The following is a 21,610-nucleotide window of genomic DNA, read 5'->3' as shown; positions in this document are numbered from 1 at the left end:
GACTGGTTGGATTAGGTTTAATGGTAACCTATGTGAGAGTGGTGTTAACATTATATCACTAAATGTTTTAAACAAATATGTTGGTCATTTAAGAGAGAGAGGGAGAGAGTTGTTTACTTGGCTTACAGTGAGGGAGGGAGAGAGAGAGAGAGAGTTGTTGCTGCAGACCAATAAGTTACTGCAGAGATCCACTGCAGTGGCAAAACATCACCCTGCTGTTTATATCTCTGAATAAGCCCTTATCTCCCCCTTCCCGTAGGGGATTTCATGGCAGTTATAACATCAGCGACCAGGCTTGTATATTATTGCGTTTCGGCAATGTGGATGTCTTGGATCCCCGACTGGTCTATTGAGAAGGGCGCGAGGAACATCTTGATAGGATGGATGGTGGTTGGGACTCCATGGTAGCAGAAGAAGAATCTCAGGAATCAAGTTGTTGCCCAGCAGCAGCAGCAGCAGCAGCAGCAGGATGTTGTTTTCTGATAACCTTAGGTTGTTATTCGAAATAGACTTACCAAGGATTCCCTGAAATGAGTGTTGATGTACCAGATAGTACACGGCCAGGATGCAATTCTCATACTGCACAGGAAGTGATGCCGTCAACGTCAACATTTATGTTGACATTCTGCCAATATGTCTCATATTAGAACAATAAGTCAAACCCCTTTCGACAAAACTCGTAGACATAGACCTAGACATAGGATTCGCCAGCATTTTCTAACCTCGTTGAACGCACTTTGAATACCAATGGTTTGTGGTTAATGCTATGCTTACAACTTGCATTAAGTTGCTTGAGTGTGTAATCGCAAGACACGGCGGCAAAATCACAAAAGGACAGAACGGTTGTGCACAAACCGTGTTGAAGACATGCAACTTAACAAGTACACGCTGCATTATGCACCGCACCCGCGCTGCCTTCCAGTCCACTGAGCCCTGCGACGGTTCCTCGTTATGTTCCCTACATGTAGGATGCACTCACTGAGGAATTGATTATGAGGGCCGATTCAAGGTGCGCACATTTTGTTTGGCTGCCTGTCTGAAGTTATGCTGAGTGGAGCCATTACTAATTCATCCCCCCCCCCCCCCTAATGAAAAAAAACAACAACAGCCGAGCTAAAGAGTTCCGTCATAATTTTTTTATGATGCTGGCCACATAACATTACATTTGATCCATATTCCATTCACAATACACTCTCAGCTACTAAAGCTTTCACGTTATGACGGATGAAATTCAATGTTTTTCAAAGATACACTGTTTGTTGGTTGCTGTGGGGGACGTAATGTGTTGGCAACTTGATCTCTGATAGCCTGAACTGGATGCCAGAGAGAAATAAATTGTGGCACATTTGTCAAAGACAGCCAGGCCTTTGCACAATACCATTCCATTCCATTCTATTTAGGTAAAAAATATCCCTCTGACTGCAATCGTTCTGTTTGGTGTGATATTCGCACAACACAAAATATAATGGGCCGAAAGCACAGACTTTCATCGAGGAAAGTAGGGACTTAAAGTGGCGACTTCATTTGAGATTTTTGCAAATTTAACCTGAACTGGTTAAATTATTTTCAGATGGTTCAGCCCCACTGGACTGCAATCCAGCCATTACCCACTCATCATCTGGAAGTGCAGTGAAATAGGTTACTCTTTCTCTCTCTATGTGTCCCAAAAGGCCATCAAAATCGACATCACCCAGTGTACGTTAACAAACGATCGAATGTCTCACGTGTGGCTTTTTCTTTTTCAAAAACTAGGCTTGCCTATCTTTTTCCAATCTATCTTCCTCATCTACCGAGGATAATTAGTTTTCATGGCACTATGTATAAACTTGTTGTAAATTGAAACAATAAGCTCCATATGTGCGTCATATGCATTTACCTGTGTTCTGGTTCCTTGTGAGAGGACAGCGAAACCACCCCAAGATGCTCTAAAGATATTATTCTCCACATAATCACCTCAGCACACTCCACCGCTCGCCGTCGATCCCCCATTACGGCGCCGGCGGATTACAGCGTTTGATCTCTGCGCGCGTGCCAGCGCGGATAAACCAAGACACTTTACTGTACGTGTCAGGTTTCTGTCAGATCAGCAGATTTCATTGGCAGGGTAATTACTGTGGCTTAGCGGGGGAAGGAAGCGCGGGCTTCCTCCGGGACATCACACGTGGACATCTTGCCAGACGGAGAAATAGTCGGACACATTTGACCTTGATTCTCTCAAATCAGATGAACAATTGTCTCAAGCTAATCACACAAATCAAATCAGCGGCCATCCTGGCCAGGGTAAGCCTGAGCAGCACCAGAGAGCACTGGCATGAAGGTGACGGTGTCTAAGCGAAGAACGTCAAAACCGAAAAATAAAATAGTTATAGGCCTACAACTAAGATAAATTAAAACGATACGTTTCATATGTATAAGCAGCAATGTCCTTATGTCAGGTCAAAGTGACAGGTTTGAATTTGTTAATAATAAAACCAAAAAACAATTTGGTTTCACCTCAAAGGAATAATCCACCCGAAACATAATGGCCTAGTTTTAATCAGTTTTTTAAATGTAAAAGGCTCTTCTCAGGGTTCCATCAAATTAATAGGAAACGCACAAACCTGTCACTTTATGTATAGGAAATGAGTTGCAAGGTACAAAAATACACACACCTCATGTGGATAGGGCAGGATATGCACTGTTTTTAACGATCCATATGTAGGCTATAAGATATATTCATATTTGAGCTATGCCAAAATATGTTTGTATAAAAACGGATACGGAAGGAGACGGCACATATCAAAAGTAGGCTAGTGATTTGGTTAATGCTTTGTTTAATTTGCAATGACCTGCATGAATCCCTGGGTCGATTGAGTCTTGAATCGATCGCTTTTATTTATTTGGTTACATTGCATACTTCTGAAAAATCATGTCAAAAGGCTTGTCTGAATTTCCATTTACTTAATCTATTAATGAATTAATCATCAACACAAATTCCACTTGTGTTGTCCCCTCACTAAATCGTTTTAATGCATGTGAGAGTTATGTAAAATCAGGCCCATACCAGAACAGTTACAGTGATTAATCCAGCGGTTCTAGAGCATACATAATCACGTTAATTTATGGATCATCTTTTCGCAATAAGCCTTTGAAAATAGTCATGAATTATGTAATAACTTTAATATGACTGAAATTATACTTACATTATTATTATTATTATTATTATTATTATAAGAGGAAAAGTTTCTGAGTGCTGATCAAGGTGATCTATAAGCCATGGAGCTCATCTCCCCCCCCCCCCCCCCCCCCCCACACACACACACACACACACACACACACACACACACACACACACACGCACGCACACACACACACACACACACACACACACACACACACACACACACACACACACACACACACACACACACACACACACACACACACACACACACACACACACACACACACACACACACACACACACAGGTTTTCTTCGCGTTCGTGTGCCACCCAGTCGTCTTCGCTCACCAGATGAGAGAGAGGGGGTGAGGGAGAGATAGAGAGAGCGAGAGAGAGCGAGAGAGAGAGAGAGAGAGAGAGAGAGAGAGAGAGAGAGAGAGAGAGAGAGAGAGAGAGAGAGAGAGAGAGAGAGAGAGAGAGAGTGTTAGAGAGACATATACTGTTGCTCGACTACAACTATGTGTTTGCTAGACAGGATCTACCGACCAACTGAGGGCTGTAACACTGCGGGCCACTTGTGCTTGCTTGACCGTACCGCGTGTATGGAAATATCACCATTTTTCCCGCTCTGGAATTGTGGCCGTTGATAAAAGGAAATATGCCGCCGAGATTGTTCATTTCTTCGGGGTTCTTCGTGAGTTGCGTTGTCGCCTATTGCTGCGGCATAAGTTTTCCAAGTAATATCAACATAGGTGAGTTCGACTGTTCTGCAAGTAGGGACACTCACTCATAATTACTTCAACATCACCTGTCATAAGCATGTATTCCTTCACTTAGGTTAGTGAACGTAATCAAATTGACATAAACAGTCGTGATGATTATTAATCTGCAATTCATAGCCGCGTCATTTGGAATATAAATAGCCTATGTTAAGAATCCCGCGCACTGGGTTTATGCGGCATCAGTGCATTGTTCAGGTTCGTTGTGGCAAAAATGTTTGCTTTGTATCTATGTAAGAGCAAACGCAGTCACGCATCAGCCTTATCTGACCTTACAACCGTACTATTCATGAACAAGTCTAAACAATTTTTATTATTGTTGCAATTTAGGCTGATTTACTATGCTGTTCCGTCTACTTGTATACAAATCCCACATGCTATTTGAATCGTTTTCCTTTAGGCGTCGGAATGAACCCATCTCCATGGGCAGTCCATGTAAAAGCACACCTGCTCCCTTCCAAACGCTCAACCGAGAAAAAGCATTGTCCATAAAACGACCACGATCTTTCAGCAACTAATCCTACAACATGATGATCCTACAACAAATGAAACGCAAACATTGTTTAGTTTATCCATATGTATTTATTCCATTCAAAGCACTAATCTTACTGTCACTTTTTGCTGAAGCCACACAATTGCCGTGGTAACTAGCCCACGGTTTCCCTGCATTGCTCTGTGTGATGCTGGCTGTCCGTTTGACAGGCGGGCTCTTCCCCACCGGCTCGCACGAATATGAGGTGTTCCGCTTCGCCCTCGCGCATCACAACGACATCCCCAAGCTCGTGCCTCAGGTGGACATGGTGGACGTGGGCAGTAGCTTCGCCATGACATATGCTTGTAAGTTGCATTGTTTACTTCCCAATATAAAATTATACGAAGAGCTCGAATTTCTAATATATGTTTTCATCTTCAATGATTATAACTGGTTGTCTGTTTGTAGAATTATACGTTGTAGATAACAGATGATGGGAGGAGCTTGACCTCGTGCCATTCCAGCTGATTGGGTTTATACTGGGTAATCAACCCCAGTGAGGGTTAGTTTAGGGGTTGAGGTTAGTGTTAAGGTTAGGTTTAAGAGTTAGGGTTAGGGTTGTGGTTAGGTTTAGGAGTTAAGGTTAGGGTTATGATTTTGTAATGACACTCCCTTGTTCAAAATGTCTTCTTTGTTTTAATTGTTTTTCATGGTTTCTTCTTTGTCACTAGAGACTTTTCCGTCATGCCAAAGGCTTTACATGCCACAGGCTTCTCCACGACAAACATTTAGGAATCCAACTATGGCGAAGGCTCCCTACTCTTCCTGAAGGTTGGATTAGCCTCACGATGACAGTAAACCTAACCAATTAGTTGTGTTGCCTATACCTCACCCGGAGAGTTTTGGTTCCCCAAACCAAAACAAGTCGTTTTGTTGCATAAACCTAACAAAGTAGTTGTTTTGCCTTAACATAACTTGGCTAAGCCGAGAAGGGCGGGTCATACCTTTGCCATAGTAGGATTCGTAATTTTGCTTCCGGGGATAGCTACTATTTGAACGTGTGATACCAAGTTGTATGTGTGAGTTTGGGTGTGGCTGGACACAAGCCGGGGATGTGGCTGGTCCTAGAGGCGGAGCTACACTAGGTCAGGCTCCTCCCATTGGCGCTGCAGTTAGCAGCCTCTCTGATTTCCTCCATCTAGTGCCATATTCATGAGAAAATAAGTCTTATTTGATTGTCTGTGACTGTGTTAACTCACCAATGTTTTACTTCTACGGACAGCTATGGTCATCCTCTTTGTTTTGGCATGCCTTTTATTTCGCAGATGTTGCAATTGTTATGTTTGAGCAACTTTCTGTCAATAAGGCTTCACTCGAATAGTCAAAGAATAACGCACTGTTCCTTTATTCTATTCCTTGACCTCGATGAAACGTCATGAGTTCAAGAAAGGATGTGAAGTATAATTCATGAGGACTTCCGCCAGATTTAAGCGATGTCATTATACGACCGTGGATGTAATGAACGTCGGCCTGCCGTGATAAACGGTCCGAAGCTTGACTACTTAAAGCGCATCTTAGATGCTTTGCCCTGTGCGTTCTCACCGTGTTGTTCCGTTTTACAAGTGCTGTGTTAGCTCGCCAGCTAGGTAGCGGTAATAAGTGCATACCAAGGTTTAATTTATTTTTGTAAAGGATCCCCGTCACAAAAGGGTTACGAGAGTTTTTCACATTGAGGAAGTTGCTAACGCTCCCACTCCTGTCCACTCATGTCATATGTGCATTGATTCTAATTAGTATTAATGTTTGAAATAATGAAAATAGGAAAGTCATGTTGATTGTTTGTTTCCGTTAACGGCCGAATGGTGTGTTGTTTTAAATTCTCCTGCCAAAGGGATTGCGGGACGGCATTATCTCCTTCCTTTGGTAAAGGATGGCCCAGTGGCCCTTAAGGAGATGAGAGTGTATTGAAGCACCTTTCCTTAGCATTGAGAGAATTCATGCAGCTTTTATCATGGATGCCACTTAGATACTTCTGGATAATTACACTCGGTTAGGAGCTTCCTAAGCAAATATTACACAACGACAGAACTCACTTAGAGAAAAGTATTTCAAAGTTGGCATGGGCCGTAACCAACATCATCCCTCTTTCCTAGAGCTCTGAATCCAAAATGTTTTTTTTTAAATGTTGGGTTTAAGTGTTTGAATAGAGGGGAAATGCTTTAAAGGGATAAACTATGATTTTGCAATTATTAAGAGTAGTAAGGCAAATTGCCATCTGCATACATCTGCTATTTTCCCTCCTTCACTTCTCATATTTTGGTTCCGCAGTATCATGTGTCATGTGTATCTCTCAACAGTCTTTTTTAATGTTAAGTCTCTTTCTCTATTGGAATTCTGTTCAAAGGATTCTCTCCAATTTCCCTATCCCTCTCTCAGTATCTCTCAGTCTCTCTTTCTCCCTCACTCCCTCTCTCCCACCCACTCAGTCTCCCTCTGCATTTTTTTTCTCCTTTGCCTCCCCACTCTTTCCATTCTAGTTCTTCTCTCTATTGGTCCCCTTCTTATTCTGTTCACAAAACTATGTTATTGGTGTTGATTCCAGAGAGAGGCACAGCATGACTCGCATTCTCTTCTCAGATATACTGTACAGAACACAAAACAGCAGAAGGCAAGGCTGTATGTTATACAGTACAGCTTTGCAACCTGTAGCACTTCAAAAATGTGTAATTCAAATTGACAATTTTATAACTCCATTAAGTCCATGGCTTTGAGCAGTCTAGGGTTTATTCTAAGCTACTAAACTAAGACATACCTTTAATTTTTAGATACCGTATCAGACTGTAAAACGTGTAAAATAAGTCATATTTCGCGTACAACAACACTATATGTTAATTAATAGTTGAGATGCAATTAAACAAAGACTACCAACTCATACACATGTGCGCTTTATATATTAACATTATAAAATGTATACTCCATTTAGCATCAACATAAAAAATGGTAAACTGTGGTTGTGTTTTTACGTGTAGCATAATCCCAAGTAAAGTAAGAGCTCTAGAGAAAAGATTATGAGTTGGGTAAAATTGAGCCATGAACTGGTTTCAACAATGACAGAAAACAATACTGGATAAAAAAAGGTTTAGAGATTGACAGAGGTTGGAGCCAAAGCCATCCCGATCCTTTCAAATATATCTTTTTATCAAATGTGACATCCTCGGTTGCAGCTGTTGTCGAAATAGCATCACAGAACCACATGTGCCTGTATTTTGGTATCCTTCCTTAAAGGAATCTGCCAATATTTCAAGATCTAGGCTTTTTTTTTTTTCTTCGATTCCCCCATTCAAATAGGTACAATGACACCAATTTGACCTTTGAACACTTTGTACGACGCCTAGGTAGTTCATCTTTGCAAACGTGCAGTAGGCACAAGTTTGATTAAGCTTTCAAAAAATGCTTTCCAGTACAGCTCATCAAAAATGAAAAGAAAAATGGCCAAAAAAATTTTGGTAGGTGGAATTAATTTTTTACACATTCAAATGTGCAAAGGTGTAAAAACTCTTGTAAACGACGGCACAACATCATAAATTATGTTGTGCCATTTTATTCACCCTTCGGAGTTGCAGCACCGAAAAGAGATACGGCACAAATATTCAGTAACCTCACTCTTTTTCAGTTAAGCATCAGTGTAGTACCACACTATGGAGGTAGTGGGGCCTCTTTACACTCTTCGTGCTGCACTTTTTAGACGGTCCCTGCATACTCGTCTCGAAGCCGGCTGTCCAGACCAAGGTTATTGGTCCAGCTCGGAGGACGGCTTGGTCAGGTAAAGATTAGGTTATAGCACATTGTCTACCTTACTACGTTAGTTAAGAGTTTTAACAACGTTTTGCTTTAGAGTTATTGAATGTGAGTTAACCTAAAATAAGGTTGTGGTAACGCAAAACGTATTGCCTGACCCTCAAGGGGCTCTGTATAATACTCATCCCTAATGTAAACGCCATCATGATCATGTTCACTCCTCAATCAGATTACATTAATTTGGTTCCTCTTGTTACCCTTTGCATAGACATTTGCTGAGTCCAAATGTAGCCTTATTTATATATTTGCAATATTATTTTTTATTGCTGCAGAAAGACACCTTTAGAAGCAGATAATCTCTGGTTCTCAGACTGAGACCTTAAACCAGCCTTCTAAAGGAGACAGACAGACAGAAAGTGCAGGCGGCAGAGAGAGAGAGAGAGAGAGAGAGAGAGAGAGAGAGAGAGAGAGAGAGAGAGAGAGAGAGAGAGAGAGAGAGAGAGAGAGAGAGCGAGAGAGAGATCAGGTCCATCAGTACGGAATACAAGAGGAGGACAAACGTGTGCAAACACACACACATACACAGGAAAAGAGCTAGGCAGTCAGACAGACAATCAGTCAGGCCGGCAGGTTATTAAGACAGACAGTCACTCAGTGAATCCAGGGGGGTCGGGGGGTGGGGGGGGGGATGCCTGTCCTGGATGTTACTGGTTGTCACCTGAATGCGACATCCCTGTTTCTTGTAGCCACGGAACCAGTCAAATCTCGCCGGCTCATGTTTTATTTGCTCTGCAGATAGGTCTGGCCTCTCTCCCATAATATCTTTTGTATGGGAAAATACGGAATAGACCGACCAATCACAACCATTTATCTAACTTGAGGCTCGATGAATCACGATGACGATGCAGTCACACCGTAGAGGCATTCAGACAACAGAGATGGCTGCAGCTACTAGAACAGTCCGTTGATTATGCTATCGAGACAGTATTCTGTGTAGCCCATCGCAAGGGAAACTTATTGCAATTCATCTCAGTATCATGACAGTACTTCCATAATATTGACTGCAAAGTCTGATGCAAACGTTCAAGTGCATGTTTTGACTTTGACTGAAACTTTCGGGGACCTGCTCTTCTTGGTCATCATCATGTCATCATCAAATTGAGCAACTTTTGCAAAAACAAGGGCAGAGATAAAGGCGCGCAAAAATAATAATGAGAATACGAATAATTCCTACAATGAAAGGTATCCACAGATTCACTTTGTGAATACCGTATCGTGTCAGGCCTAAGAATCCTCAATGTTTAATGGGGCTTAACAGTGCTGACGTTACGAATAAATGAAATAATGATGATGCCTTAAAGATGTATCTTCTCACAAGTATGGACAATTTATAAGGGAAGCAGGGACAGAAAAGTTTTGTGGTGTGTGGTAGTGCAGGCTCTATGGTAATTTACCTTTGAACAGACAATCGAAAAAGGAGCAGGGCTCCCAAGCAGCTTCCTAATAACAACCACCTGACCTTTTATTAAAGCCAGCTCTTATCAGCCTTGTCCTGCTTGTCCTGACATTCATGCATTCACAAGCCATTGCACACAAAAACATGGCCAATGAAAAACAGATAAGTGGTTCAGTTTGCTCCCTGGCATTGGGTCACAGCTCAATGCAGTTTGTAAAGGGGGATGCTGTGTGCTGACCCTGCCGTGTGCTGGTCCGCCATTCAGGGTGGATCCCCGGGGAGTCCGCTCATATTTGAATCTCTGACTGAGCTGGGTAGTGGGTAGAGGTCCTTCTTGTATTCACTGTGTGTAAACAAATTCACATCCTCTCCCATGCAGCCAGGAAAATACAAGCAACCGAGAAATGCTGCAGGTTCAAGGGATTCAGAGTGCATGTCCGTGAGAGGCAGTGTGAACCAGTGCACAAGTGTGTGTGTGTTTCTGTGTGCGTGTGTGTTTGTGTGTATGTGCGCGCGTGTGCGTGTGCATGTGCATGTGTGTGTTTGGCTAGTGAAAAGGGACAATAGGGTGGGGAGTCAGTGCAAAAGTGTTCCTTGAAAGGATTAAGTGGTTTTCATGTTGTTGTTTCCTGAGGTGTCCTCAGGCGCACACATGTCTCAGACGACAGGGCTTTGTTGATGCCCTGCATGGCGGCCCATTCAGGCGCCTCTCGGCAGGGATTTGAACCCAGTCACCAGAGTGGTATTGAACCCGCTCACTGATGGCTTTTCTCTGTCTTCTGTTGGCCTGCTTTTATTTTGTTTCCTTTTTCAGTTTTATTTTGCCGGACAAGGTCAGCTAATGCACGGCTTACTTTAGTTTGACAGCTATTGTTCGTAACAAGCAGTCACATGTAATTACCGTCTCGCTTCCACGTCAAACCGTGTCTCGTGTGGGAATTGCACAGTAGCACAAAGTTAAATGTTCACTCCGATAATGACTAATTTAGTCTCACTCTTCTAGCACATATCTTTATTGCATATTTACAGCTTTACACCTACACGAAAGTAAGATAGAATTCTCCTTGCTCAGTGGCAGTTAGAATGAAATGATTAATCGCAACTCCAGATGAAAATATCTTGCAATGTTGTTGTCATGGTCACCGTAAGGAATCACAGTTTGGCCCAGAAAATGTTTCACATTTAGTTAAGTTTTGTGTATATGTGTGTTTGTGTGTTTGTCTGAACCTATAATTGTTATCCAATCTTCTACTCAGCATGTAATTAAACACAAGCATTGTTTCATTGATGATACCTATGTGTAGTTCCATTAGCGTTTTTCAGCTGCTTAAATTACGGTATTTCTTTTCCACATTAACGAGAATTACATTACTAGATAGTTAACAGTAGTGAACTCCATCTGCCATTCTCCTCCTGGGACTCCGAGGTCTCTGTGTCAAAGTGTATAATCATCCCACACACAGTTCCACCTCATACGCACATCGTCCTATAAGATCATACTGCAATTCTGTTACGGTTCAATTCATCATTTTGACTACTCCACAACCAGACATGCCCCCCATTTCTCCCAGAGATTATCATCCTACACTCAACCTTGAGATCAGGGGGTTGTGGTTGGGAGGAGACTGCGTGTGTTTCTGTGTGTGTGTGTGTGTGTGTGTGTGTGTGTGTGTGTGTGTGTCTGTGTGTCTGTGTGTCTGTGTTTGTCTGTTTGTGTGTGTGTACTTATGTATGGCGAGATGCTAATGCCTAGCGACATATACCTTGTTAGCATGATGGCATCTCCTTCGGGGAACTAGTCTATTGTTGGCATGTAGCCCAGAGAGAGAAGACCTTTACAACGATAGTGTGATAGCATGGCTCAGAGGGATACAGCCTGTTACAGCAGATACTCTGCACTAGCAGTGTTTAAACCCCCAGAGGAATTGTCTTTGCTAATCTCTTCTGCTTCATACGAGATGCCTCGTGGATGATGCACATTCGTATTGAATGCAAACACCAGCTGAGGTCCAAAAAAATAAAAATAAAATAAGCCTTGCTGCTTTTTGACCTGCAAAGCACTGCATCTACCCAAGTGGATGCTATTCCTGGTATTAGTCAAATTAATATTTTCATATAAAGATTCTGTTCATGGAACTTGACCTAAAGCCTGCGTTATATATTTGGCGACTGAATGTAACCTTTGTATTGCTTTGAGTTAGAATTTCAGCAAAATTATAAAGGTAAGGAGAAATCATGTTGTAAAATAACATCGCAAACAAACTAGTAACTGCATTAGATTAATGTAGGGTTTATTGAAGAAGATAACGTTAGCCTGAGTCCGGCAACTTACAAAGGAAAACCTTGGACCTGTAACTGTATCGTAAGTATTCATACATTATTACATTGGAAAGATGGGGTAATAATGTGAGGTCTTAGCTGTGCGTCTGTGATAGGTTTAAAGGAAGTATTAGCATTATCTTTCTTATATGAATGAAATATATGTGGAAAAAGCAGAGCGTCAACAGAGGACTACATTCTGAGTGACATTCGCAAGTGTTAATCATTTAGACCTTCTGCTGCCGCTGAGATGAACCTTGTTCATTACTTAGCTTACTCCAAGTTGACCCCTAAAGCAGTAAACCGCGCTATACCTGGCTCACGTAATTCTGACATGAAGAGGGCTTTATGGATGCCACAAAGAAGAAAGGAGCCCCCTTCATTCTTTCTCTTACTTTGGCTTATATGACTTTTACTTGTTATGAAGGTTAAAAAAAGTAAATGTTACAAAGTTACATTCAAAGTTATATATTGCCTGCAATATGAATGTATTCCACAATCACTTACAGTGGTATTGTTGTCAATTGGTTGAAGGTTTTTATGTGTATCTATGTCACATCTTTAAGTTAACTCATATATGTGGCATTTTCTTTTCTCTTTGATTATACTTTGTTACTTTACTCAATATTGTTTTTGTCAAAAATATAGGGCAAACTACTTCAAGCCAGTTATCGTCGGCAGACATATCATCTCTGTTATGTCATAATTATGTCTGTTTTATATCAATTAAATGAATAACTTGACAAGTGGATTCAAATCATAGAGGGATGCAACCTTATATCTTATATAACAGAAATTTTTAAGATGTCAATTCTTTATGCTGTAATCTACTGAAAATCCGGAGAAGGAGGATAATTGTATGTTCATTTAATGGGGAACTGGCATGGAGGACACGGGAGGTGCCTTATATCTAGGCCCAATACATACGTGTTGTGATTGGTCAGCGCATGTAGGAGGAATCCACACAGTTTGGGAACATAATGATGAAGCCTGATTCCAGAACGGGAGTTCAAACCAACTCAGGTTTTGTTGTTACTTGTTTACAAGTGATAATAAAGTCTTTATCTTTCAAACTTCGGTTTTCTCTACCTCTCTTATTTTGTCAAAGTATTGTGTTTAACAGTGAGTAGCTCATGGGTTGTGTTGTGTTGTCTCAGTCTTCATCCAAGGACAATAAAGACTGTGCTGCTAATGTGTGTATTGAGAGAGAAGCAAGGAGAAAAAGAGAGCAACAAAAATGAATGAGCAAACACAGTTTGACATTATTACATTGGTGATGGAGATCAATAATCACATTGCAAATAATACACAGAGAATAAGACCCCAAGTGTAAATCATGAATGCAAATATAGAAAGGAGTAGGAGGTGGGACTGATTTAGGCTATGAATGGCTGCCTAATGGAGGGTGCAACTGCTTTTTATGAATATCTGAGTAATTTACTCTTTAGTCTGTGTAGTTATTATTTGTTTCCTGTTCATTGTAATCATGCATTCATCAGATCACTTACACCTTTAAATCTTCACTCATAATCAATCTTAAACCTTCTGTTCACGGATTGAAACAGCACCCCTGCAAAACAGATCACATTTCCAGTCTCTTTTTATGCGGACCGTTTTCCTTTCATGAACAGGACAATGAAGATAAGGAGGATTGTCAGTAGAGATAGAGGGAATGACATGTCACTACTTTTGATAGCTTTAACCAAACCTTCTTATTCCATCCCCCTTGTTTTTCCTTTATTCTTCTCCTCCTCCCAGTCTGCTCCCAGTTTGCCAAGGGCGTGTATGCCATCATGGGCCTGTACGACCAGCGGACGGTCAACATGCTCATGTCCTTCTGTGGCTCTCTGCACGTGTGCTTCGTGACGCCCTCCTTCCCCATCCACACCAACAACCAGTTCATGCTGCAGCTCCGGCCCCAGCTGCAGGAGCCCCTCATGGCGCTGGTGGAGCACTTCAGCTGGACCCGCTTCGTCTACATGTACAGCTCCGACTCAGGTGAGCAACGGCCCTGGACAAAAACACTTCATTGAACTGTACCTACCTAGTAATATTCCATTTTCTTCCATGATTTATGTGCTAAAAGTGTGCTATTTTTGATCTACTAGCAATGCATTTAATACGCTCATGATATCTCATTACTGCTACTTGTAAGATTTCGGCTTATTTCTAAGCTGTTCTTATTGACTCGGCGATGTGTCTTTTTTTTGTCGTATTAGTAGTTCTTGAAGTGGAAATCAAGGCAGCTTGACAGGTTGGATCAAAGGATCGAAATGATGGTTTATTCGAGGATGTAATACAGCAAGGTACAGACTTAGGTTGATTAATCAATAGTGTAGGTGGGTGAAGAGCAGTCTCCAGACATGCTCCTTGGCTGTCGATCCCTCTTCTCACCCAACCAAAGGATTGGGGCATACGTATTGTACATAAGAAAACGTGAATGACAAAAGAACAGAAGCAGTCGCTCCCTTGATAAGGTATATTGCCCTGGCTATGTCCCAGACGGCCTGGGACTGGCTATTTGGTTCGTCCTTGTAGGGACATAAACAAATGGAGGATCGTTGGAAATAACGCCTGGTATCAGTTGGAGTGGCCTGTCCCCACACTAAGAAATGTGAACACAGAGAGACACTAAAATACACCAACATTCTACATACTAAAGACACACTTAAATACAAATAAATGTACCTGACCATACTATTTTGAGACACTAATAAGATGTACTTAAATATACTAAAGTAGATATTTTTTTACTAATGGTATACTTTAAAATATACCTTTTTACTAGTTTAAGTGTATTTCAAAAAAAATATTAGATAACTTAACAAACTGAAAGATATTTTTGAAAGATTTAAGTAATATTCAATTGAATTTACAATGATATCAACAGCAATTACAATTACATTTCAAAATACTTTCAGTCTGAACATATTTGGAATAAAGTGTATTCTTAAAAAGAACTGCATTATCGACGGAAAAACAGCTAAATATGAACCTAAGTACACTTGACACCCAGCATAAATTGAACAAGAACATGATGATGAAACAGAACGAAGTCACAAAGCCGGCAGACATGCAAAGAGTTACGTGATAGGGTGTATAGGTAAAAGTTTTTTCTGGTTCAAAGTTTCTAGTAGAAGCACTATTATTTTACAGATTTGGGTTGTTGTTTATGGCTTATTTTCAAATTCAATTTTATATGGTTTTCTCATTATTCTCCTCACCCGTCGGAGCCTCCTTATTAATAACTAGAATCAAAATATACCACAAAACGTCAATGAATCAAGTGGCAGTTCAATTTATCGGTTAAATTACAAACCTCCAAATTGCGATTAATCAGCTGGATTCTTGGCGCCTCTAGGGGAAAAAAGGTAGGAACAACACACGTGAGTGAAAAGTCCTTAAAAAGTATGATTACATTTTTTACCATTCTTATAGACAAGGTTAAACAGACTTCATTTCAATTCTCTGTATGAACATTTACCATTATGAGACTTCTGAAAGGAATCACTCATGTCGTGGATTTATTCAACATTGCATAAAATAATTTAGTTTGGCGGCATGGATCCACTTTTTTCTTGTGCTCCCTGCTAGAGGTTTTAAGCATGACATAAAGATGTCAGATACAGAATACCAACAGTATACCAACATTTGACAACAGGGTGCCCTATACAATCCCACATGGGTTACATCATTAAATTGGGAATGATATATGCAATACAGAGCAGAACCAAACCAAACCCGCCTATCAGTGTACGTGTCCCACTGACATAAGTATTCAGACCCTTTACACAGTACTTATTTGAAGCACCTTTGGCAGCAATTACAGCCATGAGATTTCTTGGGTATGACGCAACAATCTTTGCACAACTGGATCCTCTCCAACTGTCTGATTGGATGGCGACTGTAAATGTTCAGATAACTAAAAAGTGCACAGATTAAAACCTAAGAACGGCATCAACAAAGTAGGCTTGCTGCAGTAGTTGGTGTTACCGATGTAACACGGTGTTCAGGCATACACTGATCATATGACTTGCCGCCCCACAGTAATTTTCCTTTTTTGGTTTGAGAATTAAAACCGATTTAGTTAATGTTTGCATCGGCCATGTTCATCAAATAAAAACAACAACAATTTAGTCACGTTTAGTGTACGTTGATGATGATATTGATATGCATATTTTGAATTTGAAAATACCTTTGTAAATGCATTTTATTAAAAAACCTAACCTTGGGTTTAGTTCTAGACTGTGTTGATTGTTCTGGCATGCCCTTAATATGGGGGCTTAGACGTTTCGAGCACACTGCATATCCAAACAGCTTTTCAAATCGAAAAACACAAGCAATTAATGAGATACATAAATGCAGAAATCCCAACACAAAGGCAAAAGCCACACAATTTCACAGAATTTAGCATCAATACATTTCTACAAAGAAAGGGTCTGACTTTTATTGCTGGGGGATATTATTATAGTGCATTCCACATTTAGAGATTCCTTGTGTAGCCTGGCATATTATAAGAATTATAATTGCATCAAAGGAACTAGACTGACGGCACATCTGTGAGATGTCCTGTGATGTTTATCTCAGGATAGTCCCAACTAACTCCTACTCGTTGCTGTTTCTAGGTTAAACAGCTTGAAGGTAAAAGGTACAACAATCATCTCCAATCATATTGGACTCTATCCGGATTTTAACAACAGTCAGGAAACTACAATAAACAAATCAGTGATATTGTGACCAAATGGTGCTAAATAATCATTCTCCTTCTAAACAGATTTTCCTAAACATAAAATATGAAGTAGCTACAGAGTTCAAAAGGAATGTAGAGCTATATACCAACTGTTTGAGCTGACAATAACCTATAAAATCTGCTCAATAGAATATTCTTAATATAATATATGTAACTTAATGTAGGACAAAGATAACTATGTGATTACCTTTAGTGAACACTGAATTTGAATAAATATATAATATTGCCAATAACGACGAATCTAGAGCATGTAAATTAAAATGCTTAAATTCTATGCTACGACATGCCGGAAACTCAACCAAACAGGTCGCAGTAGTTGAATGCACACTCTGCCAGTAGCTCACTGTGTGGAATTATCCATGTTCCCCATTACCTACAAGTCAAATTCAAATGCTGCATTTCAGCTCCACACAAAGCAGTAGGCCTACATGTGAATAGAAACCAGCAATAGTTAAGCATTTTGTCATAATATGACATGGTGAAAGACAAGATAAGATGTGCTATTTATGTGATATCTTAGATATCTTTAAATTAAAAACATGCGTTTGAAAAAATCATGAACTGGTCATGTTGCACATTCCACACCTAAACAGGTTGGTCATCATTGACCTGGCAACATTAAAACACATTCTGAAATATATACGAATCAATCGGATAAAGCAGAGTAGGACATACTACACAGCATGGATCAATAGAAATTACGGGACTGAATTGCAGATACCTTCTTATTTTCAAATTGCCCTCTCTTTCTAACATTACCTCAGCTCCATATTACCAAATGCATTCCTTTTTTAACCAAATGTATTGGAAGCCTGCATAACTGAACCGGAACTCCTTCTATGCACGATCCGAGACTGGCAACAACACTACCGCTAGTTGCCGGCTTACAACGACAGCGTCAGCGTGTTGACCAGCGTGGCTGTGGAGAGTTCACACGCTGGGGCTAAGCAGCTAATCTCCGTGGAGGAACACGACGTGAGCAAGGCTCTGTTGAGAGTGAATACACAGAGAGCTGCTGGACCGGACGGCATATCTGGGCGATTGCTTAAGTCCTTCGCCATCCAGCGAGCTCCTGTGTTCACCACCATATTCAACCTCTCTCTGGCTACATCTGTTGTAGCTACCTGCTTCCAAAGATCCACAATTGTCACTGTACCCAAGATCAACTCTCCGCATGCCTGAATGACTACTGAACGATCAGGGGCCCTAACTTCAGCGGCCATGAAGGTCTTTGAGAGGCTGATTAAGGACCACGTCAAATCCTCCCTCCCTCCGACCTTAGACCCAATGCAGTTCGCACACAGACCAAACTGATCTACGGATGATGCGGTCTCCCAGGTCCTCCGCACCACTCTCTTTTACCTGGACAGTCAGAACGAGGACTATGTGAGATTGCTGTTCATTGACTACAGCTCAGCATTCTACCCCATATTCCCCACTAGACTGGTGGATAAGCTGAAAGGACTAGGATTGAACACACCCCCTTGTGCCTAGATCCTTGACTTCCGGACAGCCAGGCCAGAGGGGGGGGATGAGAAACTCCTCCAGCTCACTCATCCTGATCATTGGGTCTCCCATGGGCTGCTTCCTGAGCCCCCACCTCTACTCCCTGCACACCCATGATCGCGTGCAGCGACAACTCCATCATCATGTTAACGGACAATATAGTCATGGTTGGCCTGATCTCAAATAACAACGTGACAGCCCACCTGGACAAGGTGGAGGGCCTGCCAGGAGAAAAACCTCTTTCTGAAAGTTTCCAAGACCAAGGAGATGATTGTGAACTTCAAGAGGATAGTAGTACTACAACAAACTAAGTCATATGGAACGCTGCAATTAATGGGACTGCTGATGACAGGATGAGCAGCTTCAAATACCTGGGAGTTTACGTTTCAGAAGACCTGTCCTGGACTACCCACATCAACACACTGGTGGGAAAAGCAAGGCAGCGCCTGTACCATCTCGGGGAGCTGATGAAATACAAAGACTCCCAAAGGATTCTTCAGTCCTTCTACTCTGGGGCTGTGGAGAGCATTATTTAATTTTACAAGTGGAATATTTAACAAGTGGAAGGTTTAAATATTCCACTTTGGGAACCAACATTTTGTTGCCCTTTCATTCTGATGTTTTGAACGAGAGATCAAAGTTAGACTTCTGTTTTTCGCATACATGCTACATGCTGAATAGAGACCAATGTGACGACTCCTCTGGGTAGGGGTTTGTTAGACAGGGGCTTAGGTTTGATTTAATCGGGATGTTAATCCAGATAGCTGAGGTAAATAATCAGTGGAACACACCACAGAGAACAGCATATGAATGCCATATGGAAAGAAGCTCCAAAAAACACTTACTTTGAGTGAAAACGTTTTGTTTCTTTCTTTCTCAAGTATATTTATGAAACCCCAGTTGAGCAGAATGTAGTCCAACAAAATACCAAACTGGGACCAACAGGCCCGGAGCAGCATATTTCATGACACCTGTTACACCCCAGGGGGTCTGTGTCTTCTCTCTTACTATAACTGTATTGGATGATGGACTCCATCAAATCATATGATCTTAAAACCTCTATCTGGGAATCCATATCCAACACAATTATGCTTAACAATCCCTCACACTCTCTCTCTCTCTGTGTCAGTGTAATGATTCAGCTCCTTTACATTACTGCCAAGAACACATTAACTGATTGCACTGAGAGCATTGTGGGCACTGCCAGACACTTTTCACACTTGTATTCTCTGGCAGACTTTGCCTTGGGGGAGTTTTAATATGCCACGCAATACAAAAGAATGGCACCTCAACATGGAGTTGAATCACTGGGGATCATGCATCATAGATAGATACACATCAGAGGGAGATCAGCAGCCAAATCAAAAGCTTTCCGCTTTTTCAGAACCTGGCTCACAAAGCATCTCACGTGCACATGAATGAAATAAATAGATCATAAATAGATACTGTATAAAAAAAAAGATCATTAATATTTGTATTATACCATATGGTATGTATATTGCATGGTGTGTGTGTGTGGGGGGGGGGAGGGGGGAGGGCATGCATGTGTGTGTGTGTGTGTGTGTGTGTGTGTGTGTGTGTGTGTGTGTGTGTGTGTGTGTGTGTGTGTGTGTGTGTGTGTGTGTGTGTGTGTGTGTGTGCGGAGGGCATTGATTGAACAGGGCCAAACTGAATGTGCTGGCTGGCCTCATTAGGCTGCCTGCGGCCGTGCTGCAGTACTGTACACAAGGGATTTGACGTGCGGTTGGGGAGACATCTGGCTGGGGACGGACAGAGAAGGGAGTAATAGGCTTGAAATAGGCTGTCACTGATGGGGCTATCTTTTCTCCTCTTCTCTCTCCTGTATTCCCTTCTTCTCCCCTTCCCTCCTCTCCCTCTCTCCTCCCTTTCTCTTATCTGGCTTCCTCAACTCTCCTGTCCTGCTCTGGCTCTTTCCTCCTCTCCGCTCGTCTCCTCTCTCTCCTCTCTCCTCTTGTCTCCCCTCATCCCTTCTCATCCTTGCCTATTATCTCATCTGCTCAATAAAATCCTCTCTGGAAACAGAAAGTTGAGTGCCTATTTTCCGCCTGAGTGGTCATATAAAGGCTTACAACACCCTCTTGCCACCAACCTTTGGAAGTGTGTATGTGCATGTGTACGGGTGTGTGTGTGTAAAAAATATGAATAAATAATATAATATAAGGCTGTTTATCTTCTATAATTGAGAGTATAATAAATCCTAAACAAAACAGAATAAATTGGAAATGGCAAGCAGACATATATATATATATATATATTATATATATATATATACCAGTGAAACAATAATATAAATTCAGGTGTGCCTTGTTGCTTAGCACAGTCGCTCTGGGAGGACTAGAAGTTGTTCTATAAAACGTGTGTTTTCTTCAGTTGAATCAGTTGAGTATTTTCAATAGCATAAAAAATGGATTGCAACCTCCCAAAGGCAACAGGAACGGATCAGGCGTAACACATAACGGTGTAATCTTAAGTACAGTGGAGTTCGGCATGTTTTACACTGTAACCCATATCATGTTTATCATTGTATTAGCCGAGAACCTTTCAAATGTAGTGCATTGAGATCTGTCTGAAAGGTCATTCGCAGACCATGCAACTGAATGTTTGGGAAGACTCCCAATCATCTATGTCTGCCTCAGTACGGTGTGATCAGTTCTGGTGATGCTTCTTAATCAAGCGCATTCGTGATAGATTTGAAAACCTTCAGCTGCAGTCATTTCGCTATGTTCCTTCCTCAAGTCTGAGCGATGAACTGAAACATCAGAGATATTTATAAAAGCTCCTTAAGCTGACAGCTAATAAGAGTTTCACGTATTTGTTGCCATTGATCAAAGCTTTGAAATTACTCGCTTATTTAGAAGTATTGTAGCATTGTTTTTGCCAATGCTGATATTGGTGACATTTATACACAATGAATGTATATATATTAGTGCTGTTAGTTAAACGCGTTATTAACGGCGTTAACGCAAACCAATTTTAACGGCGTTAATTTTTTTAGCATACGATTAACGCAATTTAGTATATATATATTTTTATTTGTATTATTTAATTTTTTTGGCTCAAAACAAAGAAGCAGTAGCCTGACTGCTATGTTCAAGGCAGTATGTTTGTATGTTCATCGTTTAATTGCACTATAGGCTTTTTTTTGTATCGTCCTGTTTTGATCAATAGATGCCAATGTTGTTATCAATAAAAAAACATTTGCACAAGGTAAGCCGATGCACTTCTCCATGTTGATAAGAGCATTCAAATGAGAACAATTAATGGGACAAAGAAATCAAGGGATATTTAGCATAGAAAAAAGATTTGCGATTAATCGGGATCACTCGTGATTAATCGTGAGTTAACTA

General features: G+C 41.1%; 1 protein-coding gene across 4 annotated transcripts in view; it reads left to right on the top strand.

Moving 5' to 3' along the window:
* The first annotated feature begins 3,522 nt into the window (after positions 1 to 3,522).
* Positions 3,523 to 21,610, top strand: part of LOC132461696 (glutamate receptor 1-like) — a 57,983-nt gene continuing 39,895 nt past the window's right edge. For 2 of the 4 annotated variants that reach the window (XR_009526659.1, XM_060056987.1), the window contains exons 1-3: positions 3,524 to 3,914; positions 4,644 to 4,778; positions 13,745 to 13,984. Coding sequence is in view for 2 of the 4 variants with exons in the window: in XM_060056987.1 (XP_059912970.1) it covers positions 3,821 to 3,914; positions 4,644 to 4,778; positions 13,745 to 13,984 (469 nt within the window). In the remaining 2 variants the exon portion in view is untranslated. Of the gene's footprint in view, positions 3,915 to 4,643; positions 4,779 to 13,744; positions 13,985 to 21,610 lie in introns of all 4 variants that reach the window. The other 2 variants (XR_009526658.1, XM_060056986.1) reach the window with 2 other exon arrangements.

Source organism: Gadus macrocephalus, chromosome 7 (assembly GCF_031168955.1).
Source record: "Gadus macrocephalus chromosome 7, ASM3116895v1".
Taxonomy (NCBI): Eukaryota; Metazoa; Chordata; class Actinopteri; order Gadiformes; family Gadidae; genus Gadus; species Gadus macrocephalus.
The sequence above is the reverse complement of the archived record's forward strand: the minus strand, read 5'-3'. Positions and strand labels throughout refer to the sequence as shown.